Source organism: Wasmannia auropunctata, unplaced genomic scaffold, assembly GCF_000956235.1.
Source record: "Wasmannia auropunctata unplaced genomic scaffold, wasmannia.A_1.0 LD335986.1, whole genome shotgun sequence".
In the NCBI taxonomy this organism is placed as follows: domain Eukaryota; kingdom Metazoa; phylum Arthropoda; class Insecta; order Hymenoptera; family Formicidae; genus Wasmannia; species Wasmannia auropunctata.
The window spans coordinates 667,526-679,498 of record NW_012026904.1 but is presented as its reverse complement, the minus strand read 5'-3'; the positions used below and the strand labels follow the sequence as shown (position 1 = coordinate 679,498).

The 11,973-nt window shown below is 37.7% G+C and overlaps 1 protein-coding gene across 1 annotated transcript in view; it reads right to left on the bottom strand.

The window, feature by feature from the left end:
* Window positions 1-1,107: 1,107 nt before the first annotated feature.
* Window positions 1,108-11,973, bottom strand: part of LOC105454336 (uncoordinated protein 58) — a 211,738-nt gene continuing 200,872 nt past the window's right edge. The window contains exons 8-10 of the mRNA XM_011696899.1: window positions 9,658-9,863; window positions 8,915-9,203; window positions 1,108-8,618 (exon numbers count right to left, since the gene is read on the bottom strand). Coding sequence (XP_011695201.1) covers window positions 8,338-8,618; window positions 8,915-9,203; window positions 9,658-9,863 — 776 coding nt within the window. The 3' untranslated portion in view covers window positions 1,108-8,337. The remainder of the gene's footprint in view (window positions 8,619-8,914; window positions 9,204-9,657; window positions 9,864-11,973) is intronic.

Below are 11,973 nucleotides of genomic sequence, written 5' to 3'. Positions count from 1 at the left end.
AGAAAGCCACACAGTTCTTCACGCCACGATCGCCGATATATGTATATATAAACAATAAGGAGAAAAAGAGCTAAATATAACCGAGGCAACATATTGTCCAATAATCTTAATTTTTAAAGTCTCAGTGATTGAATAGATAAGACACCCTGATAGAATGGGGAGGTTTAGGTTCAAATCCTGGCTGAGGTAATATTTTTCTCAATAAGTTATTTTAAGATGCTTGCTGGTATAATCATCGAATCCATTTAATAGAATTTAATTAAATCAATTTAATTTGTAATAATATTTCAGGTTATAATTGCGTTCTTAAAAACGATAGTAATTGGCGCGCGATTTACAATAGCTATAAAGTTTAAAAGATTTAAAAATTAAAAATATTGGATAATCAACATTTAGCCTCGGCTGTATTTGACTCTTTTCTCTTTTATTAATAATATAATATTAATTTTAGTTAATAATATTAGTTAATAATATTAGTTAATAATATTTAGTTAATAATATTAGTTAATAATATAATATTTATTTTATAATTTATTATTAGACAAATGTTTTTTTAGTACATATATTTACAACTTGATAATTTTTAATTTAATTTTATTTCAAACTGTGTCAAGAGTATAACAGTGGAAGAAAAAATTGTATAAGTTTTGCGGCTATATATATGATATTACAGCATTATAAATACTTATAGAGCGTTTGTATAATAAAAATCATAATTTTAGTAGTGCCTTATTTAAATATTTATATTAACTGCAATCATAAATTTATATATCAATAGTCGATGGTATCGACACTTTTCAATTACCTCTAGACTCTCAGGTCTCTTTAATATCACGAAAATTTGCTTAAGATTTAGTGAAATGGTCTTTAATAATATCTCGGCGGCGGTACAACATACAAATCAATCAGACATATTTTTCAAAGCCAATAAAAATGTATATAAAATAAGAACTATGAAAATCAGCATTCTTAAAGAAAGTTATCCACATTTGACTGACGTTTGCATATGGTATACATAAAAAGACATTAAAATATGTATATAGTACATAAAAGAACACTAAAATACAATAGTATGTTCATATATGATAAAAACTCATTGAAATTTTTGATAAGTCTTCTTTATTATCTCCTATCGTAGGATACATTGCTTGACAAATGATTATACAGACGTACAATACCCAGCAAATTGTTCACTTTGTATTTTACAATTTCGTCGGCCAATACTCCGCACCTTGCTCGCCTTCACAGCTATTTACAGAATATAAGACTTTAGTTTCGGTGTACAACGTATGGAATCTGAGATACGATAGTATGTCCGCCGTGTGTACGCCTAACTGTGCCTGTCTGACTATCTTTCAGTTCCCTGCATCTCGGATATTTCTTAAATAATCGATTCCATTAAAAAGAAATGTTTAACACGATAAAAATTGTGCGTTATTCCTAGCATCGTCGGACCTTATCACGTCGGAAATCTTGAACTTCGTTCCAGATGCTTGTGTATCTTCCGTCGGAATGCATGATCGTCGGAAAAAAAATGAGTTCATAAGCGAACCTCGGAAAACTTTAACTATGATTAATTCGCGGACACAGCAGGTCGCTATAAGCGTATAGAAAACTTTGTTTTGATCGACGATGCGCGCGAAGTTTAGAGAATCAGACATTTATTAAGATTTCCTCTGCTCGCGCAAAGAATTATTGAGATGATTTATGAACAGAGAGCACGGAAAGGATTACTGTCGCATTGTACGTTACTTAGCAAACATCTTACATTTCTCCTTTTCAGAATCTAACAAAAATAATTTAGAAATTTCAAAGTTATTTACTTAAAGCTTCTCGTAAATCAGATAGCGCCGTTAATTTTTCAAGAAAACAATTATTTATTGCAGTATCTCTAGACAAACTCGATTACTGTACTTTCTCCTGAGTGGATGAGAAAATCAAAGTATATATTTTATGCAAAGTTTTCGTCTTTAACGTAAACCAACAGCAAAAATATTCCCTAAGTTCCGTTAACAACAGAACTTTAATTACACAAATAAAATTAAATCAAATTCAGATCAATACATCGATTCTTGCATATTTGCAACATTCAATTTCCTCTCACATCGACGACATAAATAAATCGATATCAATTGATATTACAATAATGGAAAATTTCTTAAATTCTTTGTTGTGGTTCAATAACAAGATCTAACAAGAGTTTTCCACATTCATGTCTATTACATTCTAGGACAATATCGTATTTACAACCGTGAGCTTTAGTGAAAGCGATCGACAAGCGAGTCATGACGAATGCGACTCGAAATAACTGGACTTGACGTTCTAACGATAAATACTAATATGTTATCGTACAGTCACATATTAATGCTATGTACAAGTAATATTTCATTATCGTCATCGGTACATATTGATATACTCGCTTTATGAACAAAGGCTTGCAGGTTTGATTAAGTTAAGAGATTATGCGTTTTAAAAAGAAGTGGCACAATTAAAGATATAAATAGAAATATTCACATTTTATATTACATTAGCGGGACAGTAACGTAATAAACAATTATAAATTTCTTGTAATGAGATGAGGGACGAAAATACGGATCAGTAGTACACTTGATTGCATTTAATATCAATTTGTGCTAAAATATTATAGTACTGAGACACAGTACACTTTTGATGACGGCACACTATAAGACTTGCGATATAGAAGGACGGCAGAAGCAAATCTCGTTAATTCATTAATTACGGAAGTTGAATTATCGTCGGAATATTGTTGCAACTCAGATATTTATAAATGAGATTTCACCTCTATGATATCTCTTCCGAGATTTCTCCTCTTCTACAATTTCTCTTCGACGTTTCGCTTCGGCAGTAAAGATAATGATTCCTTCGGATAGCAAAACACTTATGTATTCAATGTTTGCCTCAAAAATATATAAATAATTATTTTGTTCTCTTGAAGAAATACCATTAAATAATCGTTCATTCGAAAGTGTTCGAGCTACGCGGAAATGGGAACAAAATGAAGCGGGATGAAAATGAATAAATTAGAAGTAAGCACATTGATCAAATATTGCTAACTTTGTGCTGAAGTGAGTTTGCCTTAATTTAGTAGCACTTTACCCAGGTCCTTTGAAATGATAGTAGCCAGAAGTAGCAAGAACACTAATTGCCCTTAGCAGAAGCGCAATTGAGTACCAAGAGACATAGATTCGACTTTCTGAAGTTTTCGAAAACTCGCCGGTTCACAAGGCTGATTCGCGCCCAGAATGAATATGTAAGGCGACAGCAGAAAACCATTAATTCCGTTAAGTCGGCCGTTGGAAGGTCGGGCTGGCTTTGCTTTCCTCCTCTCTCTCTCTCTCTCTCTCTCTCTCTCTCTCTCTCTATTTTTTTCCCAAGGCTGAAACGCACCGATGAGGCTGAATCCCGTGGCGTTTGACTTTCATTGGATATTTCTCGTGCAAAATTGTCGCGCTAAAGTTTCGTGTCGACCATCGAGAGCTTTGAACTCGGTTATATTTCCCTAGAGTACGACAGAGGAAACCGGAACGTAAGGGCGAAAGATGAGGAGCTACATAGGAAAGAAAATCCTGTGAAAGGAGAGAAGTCGACCTGGACTTTTGCCGCGCTGGGACTTCGGCCTGGACTCATAGACGGCGTTATATATGGACGTAAAAAATTGCTAGCCACAATCTGCTACATATATTATAATACGGTAATTATGCTAATCTAGGAAAATAAAGACGCTTTCTTTCGTCTCACTGCTTGCAAGATAACGTATACTCACAATCCGTTATAAAACTATAAATAAAAGAAGTAATAAAAAAATTAATAAAAAAGTAAAAGAATAGAAATGGGAGAGTCATATTTTCATTCTTTTTCTTGTTAAGAATAATATGATATTTTTGTGAAATAGTATTGAATGTTATGTAATATTCGCACTGAGGAGCTAAATAAACAAATTAATATCAATCCAAAAACTTAAGATTGCGCATACAGTTTATTCTTTTTTTTTTTTAATTTTGTTCTTCGTCTCGAGTAGCAAAGTGATGATACGATATATATTTCCTTGATATAGCCAAATTCACTTACAATTAACGAATTCAATATCCGCAGTGAAAAGTTACGTCAAACTTTAATTCGCTTCACAAGTTCACCTCGTAAATGAGTCTATTATCTCGAGAGGAAACTTCGTGAAAGAATTAAAAGTGATCTAAAATAGCACGACTAAAAGAAAACCGTAAGTTCTATCATACAAGAATATCGATTGATAAAACTTTAATCAGAAGGTTGTGCAAAATATCGATCGCGCGATATTATTCTCCTATCTTTCTTTTTTATTCTTTTTTTTTTTTTTAGGTACCCTATCTTTAACCAAGGAATGCGGCGGCCAACTTTTAAGCATTTTCCTCCGGCATTCGCAATCGTGACACGCCGGCGGTTATTGCACGATTCCTCGCGTACACGGGGACGTATATGGAAAGTTGTAAATAGATTCTCGCAACAAATCGCCGTAGCGCCAGCTTGGAGCAAGCGCCCGCTCCGACTCGAACTCGAGTGTGAGGAAGTTTGTACGGGCGGGTAGGTTGGATCGATGGCTGGATGGCCTGGTACGAGCACCAAAGTAAAGTTTGTCTTGGCTGCCGGCCACGACCCTCCATCGAATCACCGACGGAGTGATAACGATAACTCTAGCAACTGCTCAAGCCAGTATCGATTGTCATTAGACACCGTACGAAATTCTCTCGCCTGCAGAGTTGCACGGCGGGGAGGGAAGGGGGAGGGGGAGGGAGAGGGCCCTACACAGCCTTCTCAGCGATTCGCTCGACGCTTTTAATATTGAGGTGACGTACGTACGATCGCTCGTAAGTGAAGAGACGGCCGACAAAATCCCTTATACTGTATGATATGTTACAGGAAACAGAAGAAGGGACACTTTTTAAATCGCTCCGGGACCATATCGTTCCTCTGCGTCGCCCGTGACAAGGTTTCGCGTCGGTACGGCGCAGTTTTCACATCATACTCGCTAAGAAAAAAATTTATCTAGTATAAAAAAAATACAAGTTGAATTTAACATATATTTTATTCTATCTTTATATTAGATTTTAAATAATATATAATCTATGTTCGCGCGTAAAGAGATATGTAAAGAATATTTATAACGTGGCAACGTAGGTGTGGCATGCACGTAATATTAATCGCCGCGCGCACAGGTCGCCCGCGCGCACGTAGCGAAAATAATCGTTTACTAGCTAATTCACAGTTACGCTTTGTTTTTACGCACTTTTTCTCGTATAGACTATTCGAGTATCAATATGAAAGAATGGGGATAGTCGTCCTAAACGCAATATCCTTAGGGATTAATGCTTATCCATAAGTACCTTAGTTATTGTTCTTGAGCACAGAATTTGATTTCATTGATTCATTCATTCATTTGATTCTAGCGTCCAGCCGATGGCAGTATAACAAACAACACGTTTCTAATTATTATTACAATATTACAAGACTCGCTACAATTGTCGTTGAACAAACGATTGCTTGTCTCGCGGAGTTAACATTACATGTTAAAATATTCCGTGAATTCTTTTTCCACATTCAAACAATCAATCTTTGAATGGTTCCTTCAGTCACTTAGACGCGACATTTCTTCATTTGCTCATACCATTCGCGGAAGAAACATAATCTTTGTTCAACGACAATCGGGTTGCTATCTTTGCAGCTTTCCACGTACGGCAGTGTGATTGAAATTACAGTTCGGAGTAGAATCGCGACGACGTAGGAAAAGTGACAGATCGATCGATAAACGGGGTACGCGCGCGAGTAACCGCGTACGTGTGTACCTTCAATCTGTCCGGAGAGCTAGACGCGAGGATCGATAGCTTAGGTATATTACAGACAAAGAACGCGTTTACTTCGTGAACGCTTAAGTACGGAAATATAAAAAATCCTTACATGTCCCTATCTAAGTAGGCGTGTAGAAACATTAAGTCGGTCCCCGTTCGCAAGTCAGGACGTCCTCGAAATCTCATTGAATATTAAGCGAGTGAGCTACGCTCAAGTCTACGGGAACATCCGGATTGATTTCGCTCAAACGACTTCGCTCCATGTGTTTCGCTCGCTAAGGAATCGATGTCAAGCATAAACCCGACATTATCGGAAATTAATTTCACTTAAAAGATTTCGCGTGAAAAAAGAAAGACTTTTTCGTGATTTACTGTGAAATTACGTGATATTATTATTCGAAAGATATGTTAATTCGCCGAAGATCGTTGCCGGATCTGCTGCAGTTTTTTATTACGAATCAGACTTTCGCGAAAATGGAATTGAATGGTAAAACGAAATAGTGAAAGTACTTTCTGCAACACAACTATATCTCGAGAAAAAATCTGACAAATCTTCAAAGTATATGTTTAGAATTGCATACATGCATATCTGATGTGTATATCTTTTTTATTTACATTTATGTAGAAACATTTTCAAAATTTTATATTAGTATTTCGTCCTTTTGCATGGAATACCTAAAACATTCTGTAAGACACTGTGTTTTTTTAAGGCGTTATTTATATTGAAGAAATATCAATTTTTCAGTCGATTCCGTGGCTTTCTTAGGAAACAGCAGCGGTACGTGACGCGAATAAAGAAGATAGGGAAATAAAAGAGGAGTTTCAACATTTCCGCGCACGAACAGCATACCGTCCGCGAATGAAATGCACCATTGCCCCATGGGAAATTATTTTATGCCGGTCATTTGCTCTATTCATTTTATCGACGACGTAAACGTAATTTCCTGTCGTTAATGTCAGTACGCGGAACGTCTGAGTCGTAATGGATAATTACTCATGGCTTCAGCTCCGGAATTTTATACTCTTCGTGATTTCTTCAATTAATCCGTATTACTTTAAGCTACACGATACAAAGCGACTGCATTTACGAGCAGCGACTTTAAATGGCGCGTCTGTATCGTGAAACTCTACGTATCTTTGATAATAATTTGCGTCCTTAATCAGCATAAAGTAAACTTTGGCAACGCCATTTGCATTTAGCCCTTCGGTGCGTAACATTGTGTTTTTGTGTGGTAACTTCATATCGTAGCAATATCCAGCGAACATTTATTAAAGACACTTCAAAATTAACCTGGCAATGTCTGGTGGAAGTTCAAGAAATTTCTACGATATTTGAGAGACTTTGCCCACTTTGGTTGCCTCTTACTTAAAACTTATACAGTAAGGTACTGTATAAGGTACTGTATTAAAATGGCATATACAGTTATAAATATATTATTCGTAAATTAGAATCACTTATATATATTTTATAGAAACAGAAAATATATCAATGTTATATCGCGTTTTTGTTTGAATTATAATCGTGATATAAGTTTTGAAATAAAGGGAACAGTGCAGAAAACAAAACAATAAAAAAATAAAATTGCAAAATTTTTATTTTTATATTAATTTCTGTATTTTCATCGTATACGAGCGAAAATGAGATCTGTCTTGTATCGATTTCAAGGAGGATGTCCTACTTGCGTCAACGGTTTAAGCACTTATCATTTTCGAATTTTTCGAATGTGCCCTAGATAACGCTTCGCATATGTTCGTTTATGCTCATTAGTATTAATGGAATTAATAATTCTATTATTAATCGTTGAATCTAGACACGTAAATAATATAATGAGCTAGTTTAAAAAAACGTTAAAAATGTATAATCGTTTATTACGTCACGAAAAAACGATATTAGTAGATAACTTCAATGAAATTACATAATAATTAGATTTTTTTAACTTACATGTCTGAAAAGTTTTACAACACTATTTCCTAATAAAGAAACAATGACATAAATTTTGGACACCGTTATTTTCGTGATTTTATTAAAGTTGTTAATGCGTGCCTTAACTGTAAATTCAACGTTAATAATAGACAAAAACGTCTTCTCTGACGTCTGTCACGATCTGACAACACGATTTTAGCATATACAACATGTTATATATACCTATCCATCTGAGTTACGATCCGTAAAAACGCTGCTGGGTAATCTCCAGTTGATTGAACCCGGCCGCCGGACTGTCAATCTCCGGAAATCCGCGTCCAAGTTTCACATTTCCGTATTTTCCTCGGCCTCCTCGTCGACCTTGGGCAACATATAGACGGCAGAGATCGGCGGGACGTGATCCTCGAGCTTCAGGATCGGCTTGCAATCTCTAGTAACGTCTACCTGATTGAAGGTGTCCTTCAGGATGTTGATCTCGTTCTCGTGCGCGAATATATTGGTAGGTGGTTCCGTGCCACATATATTGTTCTCGTCGGTGCCGCTCCTGTGGCACAGATTGCCCGACGGAAATTGTCACGAGGTCAGCGCGAACGGGTCCGTCGATAGCTCGTCTACGGACGAGCTCGGCTTCACCGGCTCCGGCTTGTCCGTTTGGTGACTCAGCCGATGGACGATCTCGTCGTGGAGGATGTTGAAGCACATCGCCGTCAGGGCCATCCCCGACATTATGTAGCAGGAGCAGAACCAGACTGTCACGTTTCTCGAGTCGGCGAGGGTGTGGCGAGGATAAGAGCCGGGCACCATGTCGCCGAAGCCGATAGTGCTCAGGCTCATGAAGCAGAAATAACTCGCGTCTAGATGTGAAAGAAGCGCTGGCCGTTAGCTTTCAGAGAGTACGAGAGCTTTATATCTATCGTATATATTGTGTTTACGTATATTGCGCTGCGTATATTACATCGCGGAATTTATGCCAATCTGATACGAGCATACGGAGAAAATACAGTCGCGTTAACTTTTTTGAAGTGGCTTTAAAGGCCATTGACTGATATATGTTTATATCGGAAACTAGCGGAATTCACGTTGAAAAGTTGACGCAACGCTGAACTCAAGGTTTATGAGGGTTTTTTTCCCCGACACGGACGGGACTTACCCACGAATGACCAGCCGTCCAATTTGTGCAGAGTGAATGCTCCGGCAATGATGTAGCACAGCATCGCGCCGAGGCAGATACTGATTGGCGCGAGTATGGTGACGTTTGGCCGGTCGCCCGAGCCGAGACTCGAAACCTCGTCCTTCGGACTGGCCTTAATTTCCACGGTGCTGGTGAACGTCGATGCATTCGCGCGAACGTAAAAGGGCTCCTGCAGCTGTAGCTGTTGCTGCTGCTGCTGCGCCAGCTCCTCCTGCTGCCGCTTCTTCCTCATCCGTCGCTCTTTCTCCTGTTACGTATGAGAAAACACCCGAAAATGGAAAATCCGTTCGTTATACCTGCTCGTCGACACACACGCGAATCATCATTCCACCCGTGTGTACCAATTACATTCGTGTCGCGTCGCAACACTTTCGAGTTGAACGCCAACATCGTTTACACTCTTGTGTTTCGAGTGCCGGGGGTTTCCGAAGGCTGATCCAATTTTATTTGAATAGCGCTCTAACAATAACCAATCAATACTACGGTAGCGATTAATCCTTATCGATCGTACAGGACACGCGTATCCTGGCCTCGACATAGGCGCGATGCGTATGTCGAACCGATGCGACATATGCATTTCCCATCACGTATACCCGGGTTTGTTTAACGGGAGAAAGACCGTATCGGCTGACAGTTCGCGATTAAATTTTTTATCGGATAACGACGCGAAATTTTCGACCAAGCATGCCTATGTCGCTAACCTGCATCCGCCTCTCGTCGTAGCAACAGTAGCCGCAATTCGAGCAGAGGCAGCAGCAAAGAGCTCGCGTGAAGACGCCTCTGGCGCATCTCGACAAGAGGCCTCCCGCGCTGGACAAGTAGACCAAGGTCAAGGGTATCCCGAGACTGGCGTAACCCATCGTAGCAACTTTGCCCCAAGTGGATTTCGGCGCGATACTTCCGCAACCTGTGAACACGGAACAGAAAAGAAGTTTAAATTTTATCAAGAAGCTCGAAATCAATAAGATAATCGATATATATGAAGTATATTACAGCGGTATATCCGCGGCGGTATTTCTATCGACACAAGGAGCGTACAATACAGCGATATTACGATGGAAAAGAACGGCGATATAAAGCCACGGCAGTTAATTTCTCGCAATGTTAGCTTTCTGGATACTTAAAGGATAATATCCGTGGTGGTTTACTCACGCTAATTAACCACTGCGGTAATAAGAACTTTGTGTAATGTGGTATCACAAGTAAATTGATTTGTGTAAATGTGTGTATATGTACGTGCGCGGACGTGTGCGTGTATGCACATATGTAATGCGTGTAGGTAGGTATACGAACAAGCGCCTAAGGTGAGTTTGTACAGGATATGATACGGAAAATACTTCGTCTAGTTTTAAGATCATTTCTGTTAATGGGCTTAAAATCTTGAGTAAAATAAAAATGACATTTACACTGTTAAGTCTATAGTATTAAATTTAACTCTATTTGAGTCGTCACTGCTCCTACTTAATATATATTATAGTTATTTTTAAATAAAACGATGGAATTTAATGCAAACTTGTGTTAAATTTGTTTTAAATTATTTAACTCCGTTATTTTAGTTAAAAATTACTATATATTAAGTAGGAGCAGTGGCGGCTCAAATAAGATCAAGATAAATTTGACACTATAGATTTAATACAATGTATTATTGTTCGCTCCAATAATTTTGCTCAGAACAAAATATACTGACACGAGTTTTCTTATTATAATTCATGTTCCTGGGAGGAATCAAAATTGATTAAGTTACAAAATCAGTATCCAGGTCAACGGAAAGCCCGCGCACGGGAAGTTGAAACATAAAGCGTTCGTAAAAATTCGTAGAATTTCTTCGGTATCGTAAAAGCTTAAGTTTCGGCAAACGTCGATCAATCGTAATCTCCAAAAGCGGTTCTCGCAATCGAGCAACGGAATTTATAGTGCAGCAGCAGCGTCCAATCGGGTTGCTATTTCGGGGATGAATAAAAATATCTACGGTAAAAAACCTAACTAGAGTTTTTCTTCAATTTCACAAAACAATCAAAAGCGTTGTTTGATCAAGATACGAAGCTTTAATAAATTTTGACCCGTATCGCCGCGAAGCAGGAAGGGAGGCAAGCTGCATTAAAAGACTATTTTTCCTGTTGATGATTTATAACGTAAAATTTATCTGGTGACAGCTAATCGTTATCTCGACAAGTTTGTAGGAATAAACAGCAATATTTATACAATATATTGCCAGAGAGGAATGTCAATACTGTTGACATCTAGCATTACCTCACTTATTTTGTCGTAAAATTTTTTACAATATTGAAAATTGAAAATTTCTCACGATACAAATTATTAAAATGGATGATGCACTTTCTGTCATGAAAAATACTGACACGGTATATTAAATGTACTAATCTATGACATACACTGAAAGTGTCGCATACTGTGCACGATAATAAATATCCATTCATATCTTTTAGCAAAATGCAATTTTGCTAAGAGAAATGATACCATTTCAGAGTCATAAGACTTCGTATATTTTTTAAAGTATTTCTCACATAAAATATTTTTTTATTATATACAAGTAAAAAATTTCACTTGTACATGTGCATATATACGCACGTGTCGCCCCAAAAGCTTTTGATGAAATATTAACATTCATATGTTCTAAGTTGTTTACATCAATTAATTTTACTACCATGACGCGCGAAAGTTTCGCGAAAGCAGGAGCAGCAGCTTTAAAGCTCTATATTTTACGTGCAATCCTGATTATACACGATCCCCATTTTTCCAAACAGAATAATACGTTAAGTATTGTGGAGCTATTTTATCGCCGACAAACAGCGTCATTAATCTCCGCGGGATAAATAGAAGCTCATTCTTCCGCGGAAATGGGAGAAAAACGATACCTTTCCAAAAACGCGCGAGCTTTTAGCTCCCGCGCGGAGCTACCGTATTTGCGCATCGTTCAATCCCAATCCCGACAGGTCGGTCTTACGGACGAGCGATGGAAGCAACATAGAAGCGCAATATGCAGTTTGCGCGCGCGTTTC